Source organism: Scophthalmus maximus, chromosome 10, assembly GCF_022379125.1.
Source record: "Scophthalmus maximus strain ysfricsl-2021 chromosome 10, ASM2237912v1, whole genome shotgun sequence".
Taxonomy (NCBI): Eukaryota; Metazoa; Chordata; class Actinopteri; order Pleuronectiformes; family Scophthalmidae; genus Scophthalmus; species Scophthalmus maximus.
Window position 1 is genome coordinate 13,495,435 of NC_061524.1, and position 14,162 is coordinate 13,509,596.

A 14,162-nucleotide genomic window follows, 5' to 3' on the forward strand; every position below is an offset into this window, starting at 1 on the left:
TCAATGTGATTTATGGTCTTCTAATTTCAGATGCCAAGTTGTCCCCCCCCCCCCCCCGCCACATTTATATTGCACACTGGTTGCCGGTTCAGCTTTACCAGCTTTTATGTAAGACTAATGTATTACCAAGATGGGAATGAATGGGCTTAGAGTTTAATAAGAGTTCTGTGCCAGTTAAATTTGACTAAATGGGAGTGGGCATGCAACAGTTGGGCTTTGACTTAATTCCATTCAAATGATATGCAGTAAGAATAGCAGAGAACTCACACATGTTGGAATAGAGCTATAAAAGACGCCAGAACAGATTGTGCCGCCCTCTGAGGCAAATTTGTGATTTTAGGCCATATGAGCAGACGCCGCACCATGATTATTCCAACCAATAAATTGAGAAGTCTGTCCGTCTGTCCGTCTGTCCGTCTGTCCGTCTGTCCGTCTGTCGATTTTCTCGACAACAGCTCAGACCTGGCAGTTGTGTTGTCTGAGGACCGTGGGAAGTGCAGTGTCGATTGCGAAGTGTTTCGAATGCACGATTGTCGAGAGCCTAACCCGCCCAGTTATTTTAAATTGCACATTGTGTGCACAACTGTAACACCGTCACACTGAGGCTTTGTGATATTATAAATTGGAGCAATTTTTCCCCCCATTATTCTGCTTTTTTGGTTTTGTTTTGTTTTGCCACACACCAACAGACACAACCAATACTATCATGTACTGACTGAATGCAAGGTCAGTGAAAAAAAAGTCATAGTCAGCATTATTCCAGGCAATTTAGACTGCAGAGAGATTATAGTTTTGAACACAAAACATTTTTAAATCCTCACCTAAGTATAATCTAAAAAATACACAAGAGGAATATGTCGAACATGTAACAATTGAATAAAGGCCACACGGACTGGTGCTGCGTTTCAGCACAACTCAAACATGAGCATACGGCACTTGTGAACTCCACTTACAATATCATGCATATATCATCAGTGGGTCTTGTAAATGGGCTCTTCTCGTAAACATGGTAAACACACTTGAAGACATCATGAAGTCCTTCCACATCAGTCCGTGCTGCTCCAGTGGCTCGTGGCTGTTTGTGTCACATCAGATACAGTTTGGCTCAAAAGTATCCGTCCACGGCTGCTCATTTTATGTGAATATTCAGCTATGAAGATACTCAAAGAAACTTTTAGGGGCCCTTAAAAATGCGGCGACATCACACATATATGCCTCTGAACCCTGTCATCGCCGTCTTTGTATAGGCTCTCAAACATGCAGCGGTGTTATGTCATTTTAAGCTCGCATTATGCCAGCATCTCAAATGATGAATGTACTCCAACACCTCACTGAACGCCGGCACTGAACATCTCCACTGCAGCCGCCTCACACCTTCTCCAGAATGATGAATGTCACATCGGAGAGGATGTCGGAGTCACATAAATTCCCATATGATTTCATAACGCCTGATACTAAAGAGAAAATGTCAGGATTCGGTGTAATTTGATATGTTCAAAGTGTCAATGAAGTCATGCTGTATTTGCCATAGTCATTATTCTCGTGAAGAGGGATGTTGAGGGCGGTCATTGTTTTTTTGTTTTGCTAAAACATTTTTTAGAAAACAAAAAAATCGAATTTATCCACATTAATTGGGATTTTGGATTTCTACACAACTATTATTTAAAAAAGAAAACAGTGATATCATTTTAATGATAATGTGCAATTTCTTAGGAAATTATATAACTATATAACTATTTATGCTATTTAAGATTCAGAAAACCCCCAGGGGCAGGGTGGGAGTGCCATTTTGGAATCCACCGTCACCACGTTACATAATTTGAAAGAATGTGTAATGGAGCTGTGACAAATGTTGATTTGTCCTTCATAAATGAATCATCATGCACGGCGTGAGTACGAAGGTATTATGCAAACCGTCTAAAAAAGAAAGTAGTGATCAGTTTTCATTTGAACAACCTGAGGTCTCTGCTGTGAATGAAATGTATTTAATTCAGTGCTAATATGAGACGGTCTGGTGTTACAGTTCTTCCTTTTTTTTTCTTTTTCTTTTTTAGACAATTATGCCTCACTCGTTAAATTGACCGTTATGGTCAGATAAGCTGCAAGTTCACAGAATTTATCTACATTAATTCAACCCAATTACCTTTCACATCAAAGAAAGCTTGCAGAATTCTGGGTTTTTTTTGTTGATATTGGACCTCTTTCTCGTTGTATCAGGGTGGGTATTTTCATATGAATTCAGAGGGTCTGAAAGCTGCCGATAGTGTTAATCTTCCTTGTTCATCTGAATGTACATCAGGACGGTGTAATAATGATGTTAATATATGCGCACACACTGATATTGAGATGTTGTTTTTGCTGCAGAGTTTCATTGTTGGAGTGGGATTTAGAAAACGATAACACTGATCACCAGCTTCCCATCTTCTTTTTTTTTTTCAGGGAGCCCTTGGGCCCATATTTCTCGGGGATGTTTCGTCCCACTGGGAGATGCATGACAGGAGCGCAAGGGGTGCGAGGAGATTCATTGGCTGCATGAGGGAACTTCGGGTCAACTCAAAGGAGATTTACCTGGTGGGCGAGGCCGTGAGAGGGAGAAACATCAAGAACTGTGACCCGCCCGTCTGCCAACATCTTCCCTGTCGTAATGGAGGAACTTGTGTCAGGTACTAGGTCACCTCTTACTCTAATTAAACATTACTTAACTCCCTTTGAACTTGAAACCCTCTAAGAATATAAAATAGTGCCTCAAATATATTTTCAATTCCGTGAGAGGAACACACAGCACACAAAACTAGTGTTGAACTAGTGTTATGGACGTGTATGTTTGCTGTATGCATATGTATGTATACCTCTATATTAGACCAGCTGGGTTAGGGTTAGGGTTAGGTTACTCATGCCCATGTGACAGGACCGTCATAGCCAAACAGTACGCATTGTAGAAATATATATTCCTATTTAGATTGTTTCCCCAATCTCTTAAAGCCTGGATGGAGCTGTGACTGTACATTGGAAGCGTTGAACACACACTGTCCTCGTCAGCCAGCTCGTGAAATGAGAGTTTTGGCTTCTCTTCTTGGCTAAAATCTTTTTTTTTTTACTGCAGAGCTGTTCAGTTGTCAAGCTTGTCTTATCTACATTGGACTCATTTGAGTGTAGGCCTTCTGTGGGCTGATTTTGGACTGGGCCAGATATCAGCAGAAAATCAGCGTAATTTAATATTAATCACAAAGGAAGAGAAAAGAGGAATTTATGCAATTCTCAAAACTCTTTTTTTGTTTGTTTTCTTTGCATGATGATATGCATTATGCATAATTTCGAATGTCTGTGGTGTTTGGAACATGCAAGTCCTTGGCAGTCGCACGCCAAGTGTTTTTTAACGGGGTGTTACGAATGCTGCAGCTTCGCTAGTTGATTAATCTTTTTTTTGAAAGTTTCAGGTCTCCAAGAGTTTGTGACACTGCACCAATATGAAATGTGCAACACAAAATAAATATCAGGGCGAAAAAGGAAAGTGTCAGCATCAGTGTGATGGCGCCTTCTCTCCCTCAAGTCCAGCAGTACGGCTGCTGGACTTGAGGAGTTAAACACGATAAGAGCGGCCCCTGAAAATTCCTCGGGTTTTCTTCAACTTTCCGCTCAATTAAAGATTTTCAGTGGTGATGTTTAGCTTTGACTTTGACATTATATGACATTCAATAGAGATGATTTATCACCATGTGCCAAATGCCAACATATCTTATAGCAGCTTTTTATCTGGCAAAAGAGAAACTTGGTCTCCAACACTATTATATCTGAATTGCCACATCACTGTTTACCCCAGAGGAACTAAATCTAAAATTTTAAGGCTGCTATAATGAATATTTTTCAATGATTGACACTCTTGTCTGTGAAATGAGTTGCTCACAGTGACAAATCCACTGAGAATGATGATAATAATAATAATAATAATAATAATAATAATACATTTTATTTATATAGCTCTTTTCATAGATACTCAAAGACACTTTATAGTAACATACATCACATTAAAAACAGATGAGCAATAAAACCAACACATAAAACAAACATATTAAAAGCAATTAAAAACAATAAAAACCAGAAACTATCAGGTGTGAAATGTAAGACTATTGTATGTGGAAAGCTGATCTGAAGAGGTGTGTTTTGATTAGTGTTTTGAATGTGTCCAGGTCAGTACAGTCACGGTTGTGTATGGGTAGGGTGTTCCAGAGGGAGGGGGCTGCAATGGTAAAAGCTCTGTCACCCCAGGTACGTCGCTTGGTCCTGAGTGGTGGGGAGAGAAGGTTTGCGTTGGGAAACAGGGAGCCAGTGGAGGTTCTGAAGGACGGGAGTGATGTGATCACGGGAACGGGTGTGGGTGAGGAGACGGGCAGCAGAGTTTTGGATGTATTGGAGTTTATTTAAGGCTTTTGCAGGTGAATCATAGAGGATGCTGTTACAGTAGTCCATTCTGGAAGTGATGAATGCGCGAATCAAAGTCTTACCCCACTTTTAAAATGCCCTGAGCTCTGCAGAGCATTTGAATGTCTGTCAGCTCACTGTCATGATTTTGCATCAACACAACGTTACTGTTTTGGTTCACTCTCACCTTTATCAATTTCACGTCCCAGCTGCAGCAGGTAGCTGTTTTCAGTGGGGGCGGGGGAATCTGAAATTGTGCACAACCTGCCCTGCAAGTTAGCAACTGACACAGTCAGCCAAAGAGCCAGATATTCACCACAGGAGTCGGTGGAGATGAAAACGGAGCTAAAAGGAGAATGAATATTCGACTTTCGTTTATCAGGTCATCAGAAACATGACTTCAAATATGTGTTAATATTCCTCCATGTCTGCTAGATGTGTGAAGTTTGCCATGTCATCACCTGAGTAGGTGATACTATGTCAGTTTTGTCTTTACATCTCTTTGCTGCTGTACCAATGTGGCCCCCCTAAAAAAATCTGTTCTTGCAGATTGAAATGATTTAAATTTGGTATATTCTCTGTGGGTTTATCAACTTATTTCACACAAGAGTATTCGTGTCATTCATTGAAGAATTTTTTATCATAATATTTTTTTTAAAAAGGAAAATTATTATTATTATACAGTCATCTTGTTCTGAGAAGACTGTATACATTGTAATAAAGACTACCGATTTCACACGGAAATATTTACAGTATGGTCAGTTATGTAAACTGCCACCAAAAAAAAAGGAAAGGCGGATTATTGAGTATCTGTACGCTAAAGGGGCAAGATAGTCATGTCCTGTTCTTTCCCACTTCTTTCTATAAATCTGCACTACATAGATTTCACAGTGAAGGTAATCCCTGGGCCAAAAAGGTGACGATCCCTTGGTCCTTCATCTTTACCTAGTCCAGCTCATCCGACTGCGATCACAACCCACTTACCGGCAACTTTGGCTCCCTTTTTGGGGCTGCATTGACTACACGCGGTGCTCTTTCACCTTCGGTCATCCAGAAAATAGAAGCCCTTAATGTCTTCTTCATTGTGTAATGACACTATCAATTAACAGTCGCATTTATTAAATGGGAAATGAAAAAGGGCACGGTGAATATTGGAATATGAATGGCTCTAAGAATACCAATTAAGAGCCGGTGGCATCGTGGTCACATTGGCTTGTCATGTGTGAAAGAGTGGGCCTTGCAATTATCTGCGTGATGAATACGCGTTAATGCAGTATCCTCTTGAACCGCGCCGCATGCCAGGGTCACCGGGAGTTCACAGAGCTCTGGATTGCACTGCCACAATATAATATGATGAATAAGGCTTTTGATTGTGAGTTCAGTCGGGGTGATTTCGGCGCTGTCCCATTTTCACGTGCGTTTCCTGTTCACTTAGGCATGTGGAAATATCATTTTTAAACCACAGAGGCTTGTGGATGGTGAATGATACACACGGTGCAGTGTTATGTATGTTTGTTATTTAGGTTGACATCGATGTGAAAAGCCAGGCGATCGTCACCAAAGGACCATGGCCTTCTTGTTGTTCACTGCCTGCTCCGTGGTGCCCCATATCTCTGCCACTTGTACACGTCAGCTGCAGGTTGCACAGACCACGTCATTGGACCGATTTTAAATACAGCAGATGGAAATGTTATAGCTGAGATGGTTTCCAAGAGTTACAGAGACTCGTGCGTATATTCTGCAGTCGCTCTAGAACAAACAAGGACACCAGGAAATAAGAGGAGAATATGTCGTCAGAGGAAAAAATAAATCCTACACCTGTATCTATACAACCAGACGGTCCCTGTAGTTATGAAAGGCATGATTTCCCCATGTACTGATTAGACGATTAGATAAATATATATAACTGCACAATACATCTCTTGTAAAACACCGAGCGGTTGTGGGTGGTGAAGTTTGAAGACCCGTGCACCTGGATCCCCTGTTCCCCCGACCGCGGATGTCCTGCTGGTGTGCTGATGCTGAGGGCGTCCCTTAAATTGTCCCGGTGCCTGGCACTGAACCTTTTGTAGGAGCAGATGGCAGCATCGTGACCATGGTTAGGATTATGATTCATGTTATATTCCTTTAAGAATTGAACGTCTAAGACATATATTAAGGATTTTCAAAAGTAAAAAAGACAAGAACCGGTTTGATATGTCTAACGTGTATTACAGTCATATTTGTATTCGCTAATTTACATGAAAATAACATTTTTTCTTTGCTTGTTTGTTTAGTGGTGTGTTTAGTGTAATACATGAATGTTAATTACTGCACCCAGCCAATAGTCCCACACATACTGTAGCCCCCAGCGAAACAACCAATGTGTTGGTTTTCCACTTTGGTTTTGTTTTCTTTGTCCAGATTAAAAAAACTAAATGTGAAGTGATAATTAGTGAGCTCTCATCACAGCGTTTCACATAAATATATTATTTAACATAAATATAGAAATACTGATTGCAGCTGCATTAAAGTTTGCAACACAGCGCGACCTCATGTCTCGCTGGTCGCCCAAGTAAAACAAAGCAGATTGACACATAGATCACATAAATAGTTCCTGCATTCATTAGACGACTGACTTATGCTCACGCACATACACAGAGCAGAACTCCCACCGACAGAATTACTTCTTGCTAATTGACTGCAGCGGTGTCTTTGTCGATCTGTCGTCGTCCAGCTGCAGTGGCACACCAAACTCCACTTCACGATAAATCATCTCGATGCTCCGACTTGTGAAACCAATTTCATCTTAATCATGGTCCCAGCTTTACTTGTTTTTCAAAGTACCAATAAAATGACTCAAGGTCCTAGATACAATTATTTTAATTCACCCTGAGAAACAAGCAAAGCTATCATCCCGTGTCGAGTGCGCGGCCCCTGAAGAATATTTTCTGAGTAAACCTTGCTCATTAGAGTTTATGGCAGTTGTATCTTTGAATTTTGGAGGACATACATTCAAAACAACCATGCAAAGGTTTTGTTTTTGTCTATTTATTTAATGGTTGGTCTAAATTTGGACTTTTTAAAATGTATTTTTAATCGCAAAGAACACAATTACTAAAATAACTAAGTTGCAAATAATTCCATGTGAAAGCGACACAGGAACAACAAATGATTTTGCATTTCGATTTTTTTTTCTATTTTACAGTTAGAATTCGGACTCCAAAGGAGGTAGACATACAACCGATAAACAAATTTTGGATTCCAAATATATCAGAATTATGTATGTACTGTATATACTAGTAATAAGTAGAAATAATGTTAACTGAGAATTTCCATAATCAGTGTTTCTGTGAGAGTATTTTTCAAGGATCAGGGCGGTATTTATTTTTTTTCTCTTTATACTTTTCTGACTTCCTTACCATGACCAGTGGGTTTGGGGCCACGGTTGGCAACGGCTCTTGACCAAACCTAATAAGATCATTTTGATTTTGGTAATGTGATTTGCTGACAGAAAGAAAACTACAGCCGTAGCCTTTAACCGTTAAGTAGGCAGATGAGCCCTGTAATTACTGTAAATTTGTATCTGGATTTTTGCAAGGTTTCAAACAAGAGCGTGTGTTACAGATCTTGGAGCAGTGATAGTACCAGAGGTTGCTGTTCTGGTTACCAGCTTCATTAGATCTGACCTCTTCATTAGAGGAGGTTACCAGCCTCATTAGATTGGGCCTGTAGAATATCACATTTGCTTATTTAAAACTATGTTACGAATGTGCGATGTACGCAGTAGCTTAGTTTGTCTGCAATGTCTCGAATGTCATTAGCAGTATAATAATTTTGTGTTCTAAGTATAACCCAGACTGTCACCATGTTGATTATTGTAAAAAAAAAAAAGTATAAGACTCTACTTAGTAGGTAGTTATGGTTGATCAGAAGACACACAGTACAGTGATCTGAAGAAATCAAATATTTACTTTCTCTCAATGTCAGTTCCCAAATTAGACAAAAGGTGCAAAATGTGTATTCTAGGATCATGAGAAGACAAGACATAGAGGAAATTACACCTGACGCAAGCATCCGTAGTGGTGTATTAAATGTTGGAGGAAATTGAATGAACGTGTTGCGTGTGTGTGTGTGTGTGTTTTGTGGAAACACTGTGATCCTCAGTTAAAGGAATCGTCTCCACAGTGAGGTGTCGACCAGTCTAGATGAAAACATTCCATTATTTTATTCATTATCGTCCTCATCCAGCAGGAGCCAGCCTCGATGTGGCTGTGTTCTTTCAGACTTTTTTCCTTTTTTTGCTTTCTCATCCCTTTATCATGTCAGTAATAGATTGAGCTGGGTCTTTTTTCTTTGCGTCCATCGTCCTTTTAAACTTCCACATTTCGTCATATTTTTTTCTCTGCAGATTCTACTTCTGTTTTATACAAGTAAGCGGGACGTCACATCATTTGGCCCGATGACGACCTTCTTGATGATGATGTACTGCTACTATACTATTCCACTACTTAATCCTCATGCTGTGATGTAGCAGAAGAACTGGTCATCACGTGATGTGTTGTTGACAGAGACAACCAGTGATACTGCTACATCACAGCATGTGGACCAAGTGGAGTAATAGTTTTTTGGGGATTACGGAAAAAAAAAGAAAAGCTCATAAAAATCCCATCCTTTAAAGAGAATGACTCTTGTATCAGGCAAACCCCTTTGATCATTTCATATAAATTCATTGGTCTAAACCTTAGTAAGTGAATAAATGTTAAATCAGTGTTACACATCTCTTTCTCAATTAATTTTTTTTTTGTTGTACTGCTTCACTCGTCATAGGAGTCTCAAAATGTAAAACGAGACCTCAATAAAGATACTGTCACATTTGAAAAAGAAAGTAGAGATTGAACATGTGAATATACATCTTCAGAGAAGCAAAGCTATCTGCACGGCGCAGTGTGTTCTAGGTTGGACCGTGAAAATAGTATCTCATCCCTTGAGAAAAGTTCCCCCGTGCCCCCTTTCTGTAAGGATTTCATTTCAAGTGTCATCGAAAGTATGCTCTCCGTGGGCAGCGTGTTCTCAAAAAGAGCCTGTGAAGGAGACTTAACAGACATCGCCCCTTCTTCACCGCCGAGGAAATGTTTGCGAGTGTGCCCGGAAGAGGTCAGGGAAAATTACCGAACCAGCTGTCTGCTCAAACAGGTGCTTGAGTATGTCAGGTGAATTACATGAGTAAATTCCACTTCATCCCTTTGCTCATATTAAAATTCAGATGACAAATAACTGAGCGAGGATCAAGTCGTCTTTCAGAAAGATTGTCCCTCCCACCAACCAAGAATCGCACTGTCTGTCGTGCAACAGTGCCCAGTTGGCCGCTCGCATTACTGGAAAGCGAGTGGTGTTTCCGTACCAAAGCAGATCCTCTCTATAAATCATATCCCTTAAACCCAGTGGTCCTTTTTATTTTAACAAAGGATAAAGTGGACTAAATTCTTTCAGAGGTCTGAAGACTGCCATGGCAACAGAGCCTCATCAGTGTGTTTCTGTTCAAGTGTGTTTGCATACCAACAAGCTCTTGAGAAGAAGTGTTCTGTAAATAACTCACAGGGATGGAATTCGAGAACTGCGTGTGGCCACACGGCTTATTGTTCCAGCTGACAGGGGTATCGTAAGCTACCTGCTCAATAATACATGATTATATCTGGTACTCATTACATTAAAAATGTAGTTTTCCTCAATAATTCATCCGACACGCGTGTGCAGTGGCGATGCAGTCTTTGAATGGCGCGAGGATCAACTTTATGCATTTGCAATTAACATATTCAGACTAGTCTGCAAACATTACTACAATTTAAGTAATCAAAGAGGTTGCCTCGGGATAATTAAAATAACCTTTTGTCACCCCACACATCAAGTTTTTGATGAGGCCAATTAAAACTCAAGTGATTTCGACCATGCTTTTCACCTATTTACTTTTTTTCAAGCCAGAAAATATCTGGATCCTATTTGTAGTGCGAATTTCAAAGTCATTTGTCCTGGTTAATCTGCATTTAGATGTGGTTAGCAGATTTCATTTTCAATCAACATATTTGTCAGCAACTAAAACTCCTGCATGATCCTGACAAATACTGTTGATAAAGAAGCACTTTACATATCCTTACATTTGCTCACAACTACATTATAAAAGTGTGTTATAAACTGTATACAAATGATACATGCCTAATACAGTGATTTAAGATGAGGTAAGTTTATTAATAATACCATTCAGATATGTTCACATATATTCAAAGTGCTTCAATGTTATATTTTATATGATATCATCCATATATTAATTAAAAACATTTAGAGGTAAGACATGAAGAAAACATTAAAATTGCTTTTGAAAGTCAATAAAACTCCAACCAAATTACCATTTACCTCTTGTTAAATGTCTCCTGGGAGAAAAAAATTGTTCTATGGGGATGTAAAAAGACTTTTGCAATGACAATCAGGCAAAACCTCACAACACATGTAAAGAGAATTGATGTTTACCCATGTAGGAAGTGAATTGTTCCAAGGTCAAAGACGTTTGCGTCTCACATTTACAAAAACTCACATTATCCTCTCTGTTCCTCAAATATAATTTTATTTAAGACCTAAATAAATAAATGAAGGAATGAATAAATAAATCCTCAATGAAAGCACAACCAGCAGATAAAGTATTAATCTATACTGTGACTTGTAAAGTCTTCTACGTTCATATTTAACACCATCGACAGGAGTTTACTGCAGCTCGAGGGGAAATAATTCATTTGTGTATCCGTTCATCCATTCATCAGTTTTCTATGCCCACTTATCCTGTGCAGGAATGGGGAGTGCTGGAAACACAAGTATTCAGTCTATCGCAGCCAAGACACATTCACATTCACACTCATATAGCATGAACACATCCACATGTACATGCAGATTCAGAGAGTCACCTAACCGGCGTATTTCTTTACTTTTGTAGGAAACTGGAGGATTTTTAGTTAAAACCAAGCAAGGTGTGTTTCATCAATATTCCAACGCGAACTGTGAACGGGTTAGTAGCGCTCAAAACACTGAAACACGGAAACTCCACCAGGAGGTGCTCCGTTAAATATTTGATCCTCCCTCCTCCAAGTTTGTCAAATACACGAACGACAATGCCTGTTCTGTTTAATGCGTGAAAACGATCATCTGTGACTGTTATTTGGTAAATATCGGTCGGCAGCATTATATTGCAGTATAACGTCTTGACAATTGGCATTTTCAGCCCGTCAATGAACGTACAATAGACATTGGACTGCGTTGTGCAGCAACCTTTTTGTACCCCAATAAAATCATGTCTAACAATATTCAACTCTGGTGACAGAATGTAAATATTTCATTTCGAGGAGCCGACTTTTCAAGGAGCAGAATAACATCCTGCAGTGCTGCCGCTGCTCAAAACACATTATTAATTTATGGATTTGAAACCCCACCAATGCTTCTTCTTTCTGATATTATACCTTTCATAGTTACGCACATCTTAGAGCATTTTAAAAAGTCCCAGTCCGGCTATTACTTTGCATGCTAGATCACCCTCCTCTCCTTGCCAAGAGAGCAAAGCGCATGCATGTGAACCGAGGAACGGGGACAAATCGGAAATCGTGTACAATTTCTGGTCATAAGTTTTCTCACACACTATTTATCATCTGCTTTCGACTGTTATTTTTTCCGGGTGCGTGCGTTTACCCCTTACCAAAAGACGCGGGGTCATTTCTGCCTCTGATAAATAACAAGACTCCTCCGCTATCTGTACATTCAATCTGATGCTTGGGGGTTTTTTTTACCAGATCTCATCCATCACAAGTTTTCCATCAGTCTGGACACATTCAACTCTCAACGACTTTTCAACCCTCTCGTGCATCCCGGGGCGGGTTGTTTTATCCTCCCTGCTCTCCATGTGTGTTCAACTGGTTGCTGTGTGAGCTTGTAAAGCATCTGGACATGTTGCTATAATGTCATGGTCCATTTTCACCCCTGGCCCCTAACGATGTCTCCCTCTACAAACACACGTTTAGCGATGCCGAGGACTGGTTCTGCGAGTGCCCCCCGCTCCACGCCGGCCGGCTGTGCCAGTTCGACGCCTGCGAGCGCGACCCCTGCGGTCACGGAGCCACGTGCATCCCAAAGTCACCGCTGGAGTTCGTGTGCCTCTGCCCCTACGGACGACAGGGTCTGCTGTGTGATGAATGTAAGTGGTCCGGAGAACGGCTCCACGCGAGACGGGCGCGGTGGAGATTTAGCAGCTTAACGGGGTGATCTACCAACGGTTAGTGCATGAGCGCCCTGAGCGGTCGGTTGAGGAAGAGTCAAAGTAAAAGGATAAATGAAAGTAAATTCTGCTGACGAGGCAGGAACATCTTCCTCCAGCAATAGTTTTCATAATCAAAGCAAAACTCATGGCTGCGGCGCCGAATGTTCCAAAAGAACTCATACTAGCTCATACAATCTCAAACATATAATTTCAACAGTGCACCTCAAAGTAACTCTTCCATAGATTTTTCTTTTTCTAAAAATGGCCTCTGCTGCACCTTGGCATGGCGATGATGTGTTCATTACTCTTAATTCTCTAGCTTGCTGTCACCTCTTCCTGTCGACTCTTAATTTCTCTTTCGTTACAGGCATAATACTCGCACATGTATGACCTTCCTGTGTCTATCACACAAACCACAGCTATAAACAGATTTTGTCGAGGGTCATGAAAGGCTAACTGGCTGATCTAATGCTTACTAACACAAGTCATAGAAACAAGTGTAATAACGAGCAGCAGTTGTTGAACTGATGACCAGATTATATAAACCACTGGACTTCTCTTGTTGCATTTGACTGTTAAAAAAAACTAAAAAGATGCTGAATTTTTTGTATCTTTAGACCTGCCAGCAGCTTGTCTGTGGAGATCGAGATATCTTACTTATTTCTGGATGGATTAACAATTCAATTTCTAATATTCATCCTCCCCAGGAAATTAGGAAGATGAAATTTACTCTAGCACCGTTGTCTGTCACATTAAAATGTTCATTTTCCAGATACACGCTTTGTGTTTGGCCCCTTATTTGAATGCAAAACGTAGGTGATCAATGATGGTAAACCTTATACCTGCTATAGCATCGGCGTTGTTCGCACCTTACCATGCGGATGTGAGCATTTAGAGAGCTATAGTTGTGGCTGTGTGCTGGGGCCACAACACGATATGCGATTCCAACGTGATTGGTTGTACATTTGGGGGGGGGGGGGGGGGGGGGCAACGGGAACACCCCCCAGAGTCGGAAGTTCGACTCGAAAGGTTGGAGGAACCTCATCAACCCCGACTTCCGAGCTCTAAGCTCCCTAGTTCTGTATAATGGAACGTAGCGTCGGACATTCCTCCATACAGCATCACAGAGGCTGTAATGGAAAGGGCTCGTCACAGTCACGCAGTTTGACTCATATGTATGTGTTCTGAATGACCTTATAAATGAGAGCGAGTGGCAATTTCCTATTTTATAATGCTTGAAATAATTATAGACTCCAAACAGAAATACCATTAAAAGGGGAGGCTTCACAGGCTGCGCTGCTCAGAAACAAAGGGGTTTTGCTTGACTAAACTGACCGGAGGAGCAGCAGCATGGTGCGTCGCATGTAAGTCACTCAGCCATGCCACAGTTGCTGTCAGACTCTCAGCATCCACATACCACACGGAGTAATCTAACCCTCCAGTGTCACACTAAGTTTGAATTTTAATCCTG

The 14,162-nt window shown here is 40.7% G+C and overlaps 1 protein-coding gene across 1 annotated transcript in view; it reads left to right on the forward strand.

Annotated features, from left to right (window-relative positions):
* Positions 1–14,162, forward strand: part of eys (eyes shut homolog) — a 137,912-nt gene that overhangs the window by 113,705 nt on the left and 10,045 nt on the right. The window contains exons 41-42 of the mRNA XM_035605482.2: positions 2,440–2,663; positions 12,456–12,628. Coding sequence (XP_035461375.2) covers positions 2,440–2,663; positions 12,456–12,628 — 397 coding nt within the window. The remainder of the gene's footprint in view (positions 1–2,439; positions 2,664–12,455; positions 12,629–14,162) is intronic.